Consider the following 14074-nt stretch of genomic DNA (forward strand, 5'->3'; position numbering starts at 1 on the left):
AAATAACCAATCGTTTGGCTAGATAAGACCCTTCTTCCTTGGCTGGGATCGTTTACAACCGCATTCGCCTCAGGATTGTTGCTAGTAAAGGTTTTATAACTATACGTCCTGCTGACTGTATCTCACATTGTTTGAGAAAACACAGAAAAGGTGACATCTTTATATAAAAGACATAACTAAACCAAACATTGCGTTTTATCATCTGTTTGCGACTGTGCGAAAAATGACAAATCAGCTCTTGTCTGCCCCGGCGTGACTGATCATCTCATTTCACCCTCGTGGCCTGCAACAAGAAAAGATTCATTCGTTTCAGAGCCTCTACAACAGCAACGGCGAGACCTCCGCGTGCCTCTCTCGAAACAAAATAATGCATTTCAAAGGTCTGACTTTGAACGTATAAAGATTTAGCTCTGCAAGAAGGAACCAATAAAAGACACAGTGAGAATATTGGTCACAGACAAGCTCCGGTTCAGAGACGATTATGGAGGTGTAGAGCAATTTGATGTGTTCTTTTCCAAGCTTCCTGCTGGGATACACTTGATGAAAGTCATCTGTATTATTCTGTCATCGTCTGTACAAAGGGGCTATTGAATCTAAGCGCTACTAAGACGTTTCATTGGAAGTAGACAAGGACTGAATTAACTTAGTGAAGTGCAGAGCACAGTTACTGACACAGTTTGCTGTACAATTTGTCATCCGCCGCTTTTATAAAATTTTCGCTGCGATTCCTGATCTGTTGGCAATTACTCCTGCAGAGAAAAACATCAATAAGTCTAATCAGGTCTTAAAACCTCTGGAGGTCTTTGTTAATGAAGCAGTCCCGCTGGTCTTGCTAGTGTCACTTTACAGGAAATATGTGATTTCCTGTTAGAAAACAGCTGCTGTAAAATTAAGACTGAGGAGCAATTAGCTTTCCAGCATATCATGAGAGCTATAAACTACAGTACGCCCCGCTTTGATGGTTTCGGGCGACATTCATCTCCAAAAACAGGCTATTGATTAATTACGACTGCAAAACAAATACCACGTTGCCTGATTGTGTCTTGTTCACCGTTAGGTATCATAAAATACCCAAGTAGCACATTTCCATTTAGATAGCATATTTCCAGCGCCCATAACGATGAGTGCTCATTTAATTAGAGAGATTTTTCCCCTCCTTCAACTTTAGATAGGGTGTACACCATTGTCACAAGCCTTTTAATGACTGAATCCTGCTTTCCCGTCGCTGTCGGCGTAATTAGCTTGAAATGTGATTACACACAACGATGCCACAGAGATTTCTCTCCATTTCCAATGGCAAATTAAGGTCCTCGCACCTTAACAGAGAGACTGTCTTCTGTGCGTACAAATACGCATGCAAAAACGGGTTGTGGATTTCTTTTATCACTTGTTGATGTCTGGAATCCTTCTTTATGTCCTACACAACAGTAATGGACTGAAAAAGGACAGTATTTATGATTGTCTCCATGAAACATATAAACATTTGAAGAGAGAATGGAAAAGTCTGTATTATATTTGGGCTGTACAAGTGTTTTCAAAGTAAACTGAGTGTTGGTGTTTGACTGGAGGATATGTTAACCTCTTTTCATAAGTAAGCTAGTTAGTTCACCCAAAAATTAAAATTAGTCCATTATTTACTCACTCTCCAGTCGTCCTAGGTGTATATGACTTCCTTCTTTCAGACAAATGCTATTGGAGTTATATTAAAAATCCAAAGCTCTATAATGGAAATTGGCAGGTGTTTCTTTTCAATAGTCCAAAAAATGCAATAAAGTGCATCCAATTATAATAAGAAGTGCCTCACATGGCTCCGGGAAGTGAACAAAGGCCTCCTGTAGTGAATCGCTGCATTTTTGTGAGAAAATATCCATATTTAAAACGTAAAAATCACTTAAATCTAGCTTGCGCAAACTGTTGTACACAGAACTTTGTTTACAGAAGCAAAGGAAGCAAAGTTTCCTTTAGCAAAAGAAAACCAGTCCCCTCTTAGTTTATGTCGAAATGCTCTGACATTTTTATTTACAAATCCTTGTTTTGTACTTCTAATTCGTGACCGCTGTTTTGTTTTGGTTTCTCCAGCACTTCTCACCTTGCGACGTCCTACGTCATCAAGCTAGATTAAAGTGATTATTATGTTTCAAATATGGAGCCGTGTGAGGCACTTTTTTATTATGGATGGATGCACTTTATTTCACTTGTTTCGGACTGATGAAAAAACACTCGTCATCATTTTTAATATAACTCCGATTAGAAAGAAGAAAGACGTATACACCTAGGATGTCTGGAGGGTGAGTAAATAATGGGCTAATTTTCATTTCTGGGTGAACTAATTTTTTTACTTATACACAAACAAACAGCACATTTCTTTCCCATTTCTAATTTGAGAACTTAATTTAACATTTAAAGAAAATGTATAACTATCAATTTAAATATATGATATATCATTAAAGAGTTCACCCAAAAATGAAACTACATGATTTACTCACCCTCAAGCCATCCTAGGTGTACATGACTTTCTTCTTTCAGACGAATACAATCGTAGCTATATTAAAAAAAATGTTCTGTGTCCTCTAAGCTTTATTATAGCAGTTAATGGGTGTTGAGAGTCCAATAAAGTGCATCTATCCATCATAGAGCAGTGTGGAGTACTTTTTGTGGGGTTAATAAAGGCCTTCTGAAGTGAATTGATGCGTTTGTGTAAAGTGAAAAACGTCGAAAGCAAAGCAAAACACCGGTCACAAATCGGAAGTACAAAATGAGGGTTTGTAAAGAAAAATGCGCCAGAGGATTTTGATATAAGCCAAGAGGTTTTCCTTTGCTGTAAACAAAACTTGGTTCTTGAGAGACCAGCAAATTCTCACCGGAGCTTACGCTACGCCTACGTCCTACGGCATCTGCTGAAAGGCCAATCTCTCGTGAATGCACGTACGAGATTACGATTTATGAAGTTTTAAATATGAATATGGATTAAAAAAAATTAATTGCTTTACGTCAGAAGGCCTTTTTTTCCCTTTCAGAGCCATGTAGACAGGGTTGCAAGTTTTCACAACAAACCCGCCAAATTTCTTCTCAAAACTAGCTGAAAACTCGCCGAAAACTAGCCCAGTCGCATTTCGAGGGGGGTCCCTGGTCAAAAATCTCGTTTCGGGGGATAAAATACATGTTTTTTTTTTGTCGGGGTTCCCATGGTAAATTCGTATTTCAGGGGGCAAAATATGACGTTATTGGGGTCGCTTCAAACCACGGACATCAAATACAATCTGCAACAACAGTGTTAAAGTAGCCCAATTCCATCACAGACTTGGCAACACTGTGTGTAGAATACTTTTTATGATGGATGCCATTATAAAACTTGAAAGAGCCAAGACATTTTTTAATATAACTCCGATTGTATTTGTCTGAAAGAAGAAAGTCATATACAACTAGGAGGGGTTGAGGGTGAGTAAATCATGGGATAATTTTCATTTTTGGGTAGATATCTTTTTAAATTTACTTTTGGGTAATTGAATAAGTCTGTGTAGGTGACAAAAATATACTACTGTTCAAAAGATTTAAAAAAAAAATGAACACTTTTATTTAGAAAGGATGCATTTAATTGATCAAATGTGTCAGTAAAGATTTTAAAATCTTAAAATATTTATTTTTCGTATAAGTGCTGTTCATAATGAACTTTATTCATCAAATAATCTTGAAAAAAAATCAGTATCCACAAAAATCAGCATATTAGAATGATTTCTGAAGGATCATGTGCCACTGAAGACTAGGGTAATGGCTGCTGAAAATTCAGCTTTAAAATCACAGGAATAAATTACTTTTTATAATATATTGAAAAAGAAAACAGTTTTTTTCACTGTGGTCTCAGTATTTCGCAATTGTTTTATTTTACTGTGTTTCTTGATTAAAGGAGAAGTCCACTTCCAGAACAACAATTCACAAATAATGTACTCACCCCCCTTGTCATCCAAGATGTTCAAGTCTTTCTGTCTTCAGTCATGAAGAAATTGTGGTTTTTGAGGAAAGCATATCAGGATTTTTCTTCATATAATGGACTTCAATCGTGCCCCCGATTTTGAACTTCCAAAACATAGTTTAAAGGGCTCTAAATGATCCCAGTCGAGGAAGAAGGGACTTATCTAGCAAAACAATCTGTCATTTTTTTCAGAAAATAAAAATGTGTATAATTTTTAAGCACAAAAGCTCATGTAGAACAGGTTCTGGGATGCGTGTTCACAACGTACTATTGAATCTATTGAAAATGTCGAAAGGTCACGTCAAACGTAGGCGGATCTACAGACCCAGTGTTTACAAAGCGAACGAGCAAAGAGTAAGAAAGTGCAAGTAAGTCAAACGCTGTTTACAAACAAAAAGGTACAACGTGTCGGACGATGCTGAAATTGTAGGAGAAAATAAGATGGAGTTTTTCGCCATACTCTACTTTTTTGAGCCAGAGTACACAGAAGATGAACTCAGACGTGATTCGTAGTAGTGATGGGAAGTTCGGATCATTTTACCTACTTGGACCTTTGAGTCTCGTTCAGCAAAATGAACAAATCTTTTTTCGAGTCATTTTGTTAATTTTAGCAAAATCAGGGTCACGTGACAGCCCCATGAGATGAATGAACGACTCGAAAAACCTGAAGACTCGAAACAGGTGAACTAATTCCAGTACAGAACCTAATAGGATGTTGCGCATGCGCAACTGAACGAATCACTCCCCGAGACGACTCGTTCTTCGCGAGTCACATTAAAGATTCGTTCAAAATGAACGAATCGTTCAAGAACGACCCATGGACGCATATCCGAGAGCCTGTGCTACACAAGCTTTTGTGCTTAAAAAGTATACAAATTTTTATTTATCGAAAAAAATGACAGATTGTTTCGCTAGATAAGAACCTTCTTCCTCGACTGGGATCATTTAGATCCCTCTGAAGCTGCATTTAAACTACATTTTGGAAGTTCAGAATCGGGGGCACAACTGAGGTCCATTATATGAAGAAAAATCCTGAAATGTTTTCCTCAAAAACCATAATTTCTTTACGACTGAAGACAGAAAGACATGAACATCTTGGATGACAAGGGGGTGAGTAAATTATTTGTAACCTGTTGTTTTGGAAGTGGAGCTCTCCTTTTAAATAAAGTCTTTGAGAGCAAAAGATACTTTTGCTAGAACTAAAATCCTACTAACCCTAACTTTTTTACATTACAAATTTTAAAATTTAAAATGATAAATTCAAATCAATCACATTTATACATATCCTTTCATTTCAAACTGGGGAAAATTGTGGAAAAACACAGTCTGGAGAAGCTGTGTACGTCACAAAAATATGAATGGAAAAAATTGGAAAAGATTTATGTATGAGGACTGCCAACCTGGACAAGGTGTAGTATTGCACTCTTGGAACTCCTGGGCAGGCCCGAGGCATGTGATTCCTCCATATTTGGGTTTGGGGTTGGAGCAGGTGCGTTTGCGGTTTCGGACACCTGAGCTGCAGTCCCGACTACATTGACTCCAAGGACCCCAGGCGGCCCAGCCTCCATTTACGGTCAATCCAGTGATACGTCCAGAACGCAGCAAATCTCCTACAACAAGAACAGACACACACAAGACTGAGCCAGTTAGCATGAAACTCCTTGGACATATGAACAGATCCAGGGTTTTCGATTTCATCTATTATTTCGAAAAAATCATCCATACCACCTGAACCATTTCGAAAGAGCAAAATGGACTCTCAAATCAGTTACCCGTGCCATTCACAACTATTACAGCAGATTATTACTGATTGCATTTGTGCCCAAAAACATTTATCTTATCAAACAGAGTGTTTTTGCCACTGTCTATCTGTCTGCACCGTGACCTCTGTGTTTGTACCGCCGACCTTGAGCGAGATCCATCTGTGACAGTCCCTGTGAGCCACAGCCATTTATCCATTCCGAGCAGGCGACTGCGCTACATGGGTCGACCTATAATCTCCCCAGAACCACAGCACACAGCCCTCTCAAAGGTAATAGACTACTTCATAATCTACTCACACCTCAAAGCGGGGCGCCCGGCTCTGATGGCTAATGGCAAGGGAACACAGGTGTCAGTGCAGGCTAGACCCACAGGTAAACAAACCGTGCTGCGTTCAATGTCTTTTACCATGAAACGACTGACTACATTGATTTTCACAAAAGTCTAAAGTCGCTTCATGGAATTAGATTTTGACTGGCTAGCTTGCTGGTTGTTAATAAATAATAAATTGCGATTAAATACTTTTAAATAGGCAGCGATACAGTACCTGAACTTTCCCAACCCTGATTGAGTGATGTGTTAGACAACGGGATCAGCGGTACATCTGCCGACCGAGATGGGGGGCATTATATCCTGCACAATCAAGAAAATTAATAGCTCTTGTGGATTAAGAGTGTGGCTTTTACGCAAGTCCCCAGAGCTGCCGTAAACTGTCTAGCGGTCACCGGCGCTTATTAAAAGTTAGGGGGTGGGCAATTAGAATCGACTCCCTGATGGGTCTGCGTAGTGGGTGGTTAACGCCTCTGCAAATACATGTAATTACCATGACATACAGCGTTCCAGCTTCGCAAGAGGTAACTGAGACACAAATGGTCAACTGAACAGTGTGGGGTGCTCATAAATAGCGGGGTCAAAAGTTATGAGACCACTGGTAAAAATGCTTCTATTAACAAACTAAAAAAGTAACTAACAAAAAAACCCATCATATTTATTGGACAGTTTTTAAAATGATAAATTGTTTTTATTTGTAATATTCAAACAAACATTTTAAAATGACAAATTATATAATTACAACTATTGAATGTAATTTAACAGCTTTTTAAATAAGAAATTACATCATTTTGTAATAATTAAACATAATTTAACAGTTTTTACATAAAATATTATATGATTTGTAACTACGAAATATAATTTATCAGCTCTTAAATTAGACATTGCACTGATTTGTAACTATTTAATATTATTTAATTGTTTTTTTTATAATAAATTATATGTTTTGTAACTACTGAATATAATTTATCATTTTTTTTAATTAGAAGTTGTATTAATTTGTAATTATTGAATATAATTTAATAGCTTTTTAATTAATAAATTATATTACTTGTAACTATTGAATATCATTTAACAGCTTTTAAAAATTAAACATTTTATTATTTGTAATTATTAAATATAATGTAATAGATTTCAAACAATAAATTATATGATTTTTAACTTAAATATAATTTAACAGCTTTTTTATTCTAAATCGTATTAAATAGTTAATTACTGAATATAATTTAATAGTTTTTTAAATATTAAATTACATGATTTGTAACTACTGAATAAAATTTAACAGCTTTTTAAATTAGAAAATGTATTAATTTGTAATTAATGAATATAAAGTAATAGTTTTACATACTACATTATATGATTTGTAACATAAATTTAATTTAACAGCTTTTTAAATTTTAAAATATATTGTAATAGATTTTAAAATAATAAATGATATGATTTGTAATTTGATTTGTTTTAAAAATCAAAATTGTATTAAATTGTTAATTATTGAATATAATAGTTTTTTAAATAATAAATAACATGATTTGTAACTATTGAATAAATTGTATCAGCTTTTAAATTCTAAATTGTATTAATCTGTAATTATTGAATATAATTACAATTTTTTTCACTAAAACTTTATTATTTGTAACTATTGACTAAAACTAAACAGCTTTTTAAAATAGAAATTATGTTCATTTGTAATTATTAAATTGAATTGAATCATCATCATCATCATCAACGTTTCTTTTTTATTCATTTTATAATCATTTTATAATTACAAATTATATTTTCCTATTAAGTAGTTAACTATTTTTTCTGAAATAATACATTTGATTATTTGTAATAAAAAATTAAATTCAATTTATTTATAATTATTTAATACAGTAGTTTTAAATTCAAATGTATATTAATGTGGAATTAAAATGACTTTTTAAATGACAAATTACATTATCATAAACTGAAAGAAAAAACTGAAAGTTTCAATCTGTTTTGCTTTAATGAAAGCAGTTCTTGAGGCACATGAACCGCAAAAGTTTTAACTTTATACTCATCTTATTTTTAGTTTTAAATCTGATTTCTAATCCCAGATTTTCAGATGCGCTCTCAGACTTTTGGGCCTGACTGTATAAAGCTGAGACCAGAATCACTGACTGAGATTTTCTGTTTTGTATCCAAGGACGTGTGTGTGTAATGCACCACAGAGAAATTTGCCAGCTGAGATCCTAAGGTCTGCAGAATCTGACACTGAGTGGGATTCTAACTGATGGCAGATCTGTGGGGAACCGACAGTAAATAGCCTTGGAGATATCAGCCGCTTCTCACAGAAAAGGAGGAGGAAAGAACGAAAGAAAAAAAGAAAGAAAGACAGAGATAGAGAGATGGAGCTGTCCGTGCAGCACGGTATTTAGATGAGAAAATAGTGCTAAAGTCACACGCTAAAATGATGTGCTATTGTTGCTGAAATAAATGAAGGCATCATTCATAGCCAAATTACAAACCTGGGCCATCATCAGTTACGGCCTCTGGCTTATGCTGCAAAAAATCTCAAGGTTTTAAGATAAGTAGCTTGACTGTTTGGCAGCATTTTCACTCTACCCACTGCCATTACTCCAGCAAACAAATAGACATAATGGTGCATGTATTGATTTTTATTGTACTGAAGGTTAAGCGTTAAACACGCACTAAAAGAAAAATGGTGCTGTATTGTAAAGAAAGCTACAGAGGCTTTTTTGTGCACCAAAAAAAAAAAAAGGGATTCACCTTCTCAGCTTCTAAACTATGTTCACGAAATTGCTAATTATTCCTCATTTTCACAGTTTATACATGTTGTACCTGTGATGGCAAAGCTGAATATTCAGCATCATTAATCCAGTCTTCAGTGTCACATGATCCTTCAAAAAATAATTCTAATATGCTGATTTGCTGCTGAAGAAACATTTTATTAGTAATGTTGAAAGCAGTTTGATGTTGTTTAATATTTTTGTGAAAAATGTACTACCATTTAAAAGTTTGGGGTAAATAAATAATAATACTTGTATTCTGCAAGGACACAGTAAATTGATAAAAAAGTATCACATGTTCCTTCAGAAATCATTGTAATTATATTTGGTTGTATTGTGAGTATTTGCAGCATGTTTCTGTTTTTGCAGCGTGTTTTTGTATTTGGTTGCGCTGCAAGTATTTGCAGTGCTTCTGTGTGTCGCTGTGTTGCAAGTATTTGTAGAGTGTTTCTGTATTTGGTTGAGTTGTGAGTATTTGCAGTGAATTTCATTTTTTATTTGTGTTGCAAGTATTTGCAGAGTGTTTCTGTATTTGGTTGTGAGTATTTGTGGAGCATTTCTGTATTTGGTTGTGTTGCGAGTATTTGCAGCATGTTTCTGTATTTGGTTGTATTGTGAGCATTTGCAGCAAGTTTCTGTATTTGGTTGTGTTGCAAGTTTTTCCAGAGCGTTTCTGTATTTGCAACGCATTTTTGTATTTGGTTGTGTTGTGAGTATTTACAGCGAGTTTCTGTAATTGTTTGTGTTGTGATTATTTGTAGCACGTTTCTGTATTGGGTTGTATTGCGTGTATTTGCAGAGAGTTTCTGTATTTGCAGAGCGTTTCTGTATTTGGTTGTGAGTATTTGCAGAGCTTTCTGTATTTGGTTGTATTGTGAGTACTTGCAGCATGTTTCTGTATTTGGCTGTGAGTATTTGCAGAGCGTTTCTGTATTTGGTTGTGAGTATTTGTGGAGCATTTCTGTATTTGGTTGTGAGTATTTGCAGCATGTTTTTGTATTTGGTTGTGAGTATTTGCGGAACATTTCTGTATTTGGTTGTACTGTGAGTATTTGCAGCATGTTTCTGTATTTGGTTGTTTTGTGAGTATTTACAGCATGCTTCTGTATTTGGTTGTGAGTATTTCCAGAGCTTTTCTGTATTTACAGCGCATTTTTGCATTTGGTTGTGTTGTGAGTATTTGCAGCGAGTTTCTGTAATTGTTTGTGTTGTGATTATTTGCAGCATATTTCTGTATTTGGTTGTGAGTATGTGCAGAGCGTTTCTGTATTTGGTTGTACTGTGAGTATTTGCAGCATGTTTTTGTATTTGGTTGTGAGCATTTGTGGAGCGTTTCTGTATTTGGTTGTACTGTGAGTATTTGCAGCATGTTTTTGTATTTGGTTGTGAGTATGTGCAGAGCGTTTCTGCATTTGGCTGTATTGCGAGTATTTGCAGCATGTTTTTGTATTTGGTTGTGAGTATTTGCAGAGCGTTCCTGTATTTGGTTGTGAGTATTTGCGGAGCGTTTCTGTATTTGGTTGTACTGTGAGTATTTGCAGCATGTTTCTGTATTTGGTTGTACTGTGAGTATTTGCAGCATGTTTCTGTATTTGGTTGTGAGTATTTCCAGAGTGTTTCTGTATTTACAGCGCTCTTTTGCATTTGGTTGTGTTGTGAGTATTTGCAGCGAGTTTCTGTAATTGTTTGTGTTGTGGTTATTTGCAGCATGTTTCTGTATTTGGTTGTATGTGCAGAGCGTTTCTGTATTTGGTTGTGAGTATTTGTGGAGCGTTTCTGTATTTGGTTGTGTTGTGAGTATTTGCAGCATGTTTCTGTATTTGGTTGTGAGTATTTGCGGAGCGTTTCTGTATTTGGTTGTATTGTGAGTATTTGCAGCATGTTTTTGTATTTGGTTGTGAGTATTTGCAGAGCGTTCCTGTATTTGGTTGTGAGTATTTGCGGAGTATTTCTGTATTTGGTTGTGAGTATTTCCAGAGCATTTCTGTATTTACAGCACAGTTTTGCATTTGGTTGTGTTGTGAGTATTTGCAGCATGTTTCTGTATTTGGTTGTGAGTATTTACGGAGCGTTTCTGTATTTGGTTGTATTGTGAGTATTTGCAGCATGTTTTTGTATTTGGTTGTGAGTATTTGCAGAGCGTTCCTGTATTTGGTTGTGAGTATTTGCGGAGCGTTTCTGTATTTGGTTGTGTTGTGAGTATTTGCAGCTTGTTTCTGTATTTGGTTGTGAGTATTTCCAGAGCATTTCTGTATTTACAGCGCATTTTTGCATTTGGTTGTGTTGTGAGTATTTGCAGCGAGTTTCTGTATTTGGTTGTGAGTATGTGCAGAGCGTTTCTGCATTTGGCTGTATTGCGAGTATTTGCAGCGAGTTTCTGTAATTGTTTGTGTTGTGGTTATTTGCAGCATGTACCTGTATTTGGTTGTACGTGCAGAGCGTTTCTGTATTTGGTTGTGAGTATTTGCGGAGCGTTTCTGTATTTGGTTGTATTGTGAGTATTTGCAGCATGTTTTTGTATTTGGTTGTGAGTATTTGCAGAGCGTTCCTGTATTTGGTTGTGAGTATTTGCGGAGCGTTTCTGTATTTGGTTGTGTTGTGAGTATTTGCAGCTTGTTTCTGTATTTGGTTGTGAGTATTTCCAGAGCATTTCTGTATTTACAGTGCATTTTTGCATTTGGTTGTGTTGTGAGTATTTGCAGCGAGTTTCTGTATTTGGTTGTGAGTATGTGCAGAGCGTTTCTGCATTTGGCTGTATTGCGAGTATTTGCAGCGAGTTTCTGTAATTGTTTGTGTTGTGGTTATTTGCAGCATGTACCTGTATTTGGTTGTACGTGCAGAGCGTTTCTGTATTTGGTTGTGAGTATTTGCGGAGCGTTTCTGTATTTGGTTGTGTTGTGAGTATTTGCAGCATGTTTCTGTATTTGGTTGTGAGTATTTGCGGAGCGTTTCTGTATTTGGTTGTATTGTGAGTATTTGCAGCATGTTTCTGTATTTGGTTGTGAGTATTTGCGGAGCGTTTCTGTATTTGGTTGTATTATGAGTATTTGCAGCATGTTTTTGTATTTGGTTGTGAGTATTTGCAGAGCGTTCCTGTATTTGGTTGTGAGTATTTGCGGAGCGTTTCTGTATTTGGTTGTGTTGTGAGTATTTGCAGCATGTTTCTGTATTTGGTTGTGAGTATTTCCAGAGCATTTCTGTATTTACAGCGCATTTTTGCATTTGGTTGTGTTGTGAGTATTTGCAGCGAGTTTCTGTAATTGTTTGTGTTGTGATTATTTGCAGCGTGTTTCTGTATTGGGTTGTGTTGCGTGTATTTGCAAAGCATTTCTGTATTTGGTTGTGTTGTGAGTATTTGCATCACGGCTCCGTATTTTGCGTATTTGCACCACGTGTTGTCAAACTGATGTTTAATATCTCTTAATTTGCTTGTGCTTTTTCTATTTGCATGTTTTCTTAAGTTGCAGTGTGTTGAGCTCTTTAGGCCACCTTACATATGCAGTAGCACTTCAAAGGGGATGAGTTTTTTTTAACATGTAAACTGTCTAAAAGCTAAAGCCCAGCACACTATCTGCATGTTAACTGCGTTAGAAAGTTAACTGCATGTTAAAATGACCGTTATCCATCCACACCTCGAATAATCTCAGAGGACAGAACTTCAAAGTTATAAACACTAGTAAATTAACTGATGACCATCAAGGTTTGAACAAATACGGCCAGCAGTTTATCAAAGAAAGTGATGTTGTTATCTGACAACGTTTTATATTTTTATTCAGCTTAATCTACTTATTATAATTAAGTCAACGGACTGCGGCTCACTAAGCAAAGCTCCCGAATCTGTGTGTAAATAATGACCAGCTGCTGCGGACACTGATAATTTCTTTAATTTGCTCCTAAAAAACACAGCAGAGAAATCAAGGAACCTTATCTGCACAAAGCCGATTTACATTTGCCTAACAAAAAAAACTGACATCAAATGCATTTCCAATCTGAAAATGTCAGCCAGGGCTGATTCTACTGATCTTGTTTCTTTCATAATGTTGATATTAGACAGAGAAAGAGGCTCAGACCTCAAAGGTTCGACAAAATAGCAACAAACACGTGACTTCTTGACAAAGCCAAGGTGACTTCCAAGGACCTGCTAACTCATCTACAGACAGCTGAATGTCCTTGTACTTTTATAAGCATATTTTACAAAAAGAAATAAGCCAATTTTAACATAATTCATAGTATGTTTCATAAATTGGTATTAGCTAACCAACTAAGCTAAAACAACATGTAGCATTAAGTGTCTCTAAAATGTTCAACCCAAATAATCATCTTGAAGTAATTCTATAAGTTTGACTGTATAATATTCTAGTTTAGAAACCCACATACAGTCATTCCACCACTCTAGATTGTTTCACATGAACTCTATGCATTGAGATGCTGTGCTTTATCACCCTCGCTTTTGCACAGGCATGGCTTACGGATTCAAATCGATATGGGCCAGCCGAGACGTGAGGCTAAATCTTGGCCAAGTGGCAGCCCATTCGTTTTAGAACTCATCTTCCCTTGTGGCTTCACTGACATCAACACACATCTTTAGTGTGGAGGTGATTATGGGACTAGGCCTCCTCTGTACGATATGCAGTAAGTTAACAACTGTCCAAAAGCCCTTAGAAGAAACATCTGTCAAGACGGGGCATGCAGCGGTATAGCTGGGTGCTTCAAGCTAAATAATGGTTAAACTGGAGAAATTATTCATGTGTGTGTTGGGCGCTTAATATTTATGAGTTATACTGATGCAGCACTGATGAATCATGAGAGTCAAATGTGTCAGAGAAATACAGATCGCTAGGCAATACTAAAGAGAAATATTAAAACTAACTTTGCAGATGATGCTAACACCTCTAAAAATGGCTGTGTGTGCCTGTATATGCATGTATATGTATCTGGGAATGTAAACAATTCTCTTATGCTTACCAAGAGTGTATATAATTGATCAAAAGTGCTGTAAAATCAGTAACATTGAACAATTTATTGCAATTTAAAATAACACAGCCATAACATGATTCTTCAATAATTCTTTGAATATGCTTATTTGCTGCTCAAGAAACATTTTATAGTAATTTCAGTGTTGAAATTCTTATATCAATGTTGTTTCATGTTTTTCAGGCTTCTTTGATAAATAGAAAGTTCAAAAGAACAGCATTTATTTAAAATAGAAAACTTTTGTAACATTACAAATGTGTGTGTGCGTGTG

At 35.9% G+C, this 14074-nt stretch overlaps 1 protein-coding gene across 1 annotated transcript in view; it reads right to left on the reverse strand.

Moving 5' to 3' along the window:
- The window catches only part of sema5a (sema domain, seven thrombospondin repeats (type 1 and type 1-like), transmembrane domain (TM) and short cytoplasmic domain, (semaphorin) 5A), a 202873-nt gene that overhangs the window by 26170 nt on the left and 162629 nt on the right, over positions 1–14074 (reverse strand). The window contains 1 exon segment of the mRNA XM_051098227.1: positions 5371–5580. Coding sequence (XP_050954184.1) covers positions 5371–5580 — 210 coding nt within the window.

Source organism: Labeo rohita, chromosome 24, assembly GCF_022985175.1.
Source record: "Labeo rohita strain BAU-BD-2019 chromosome 24, IGBB_LRoh.1.0, whole genome shotgun sequence".
NCBI classification, from domain to species: domain Eukaryota; kingdom Metazoa; phylum Chordata; class Actinopteri; order Cypriniformes; family Cyprinidae; genus Labeo; species Labeo rohita.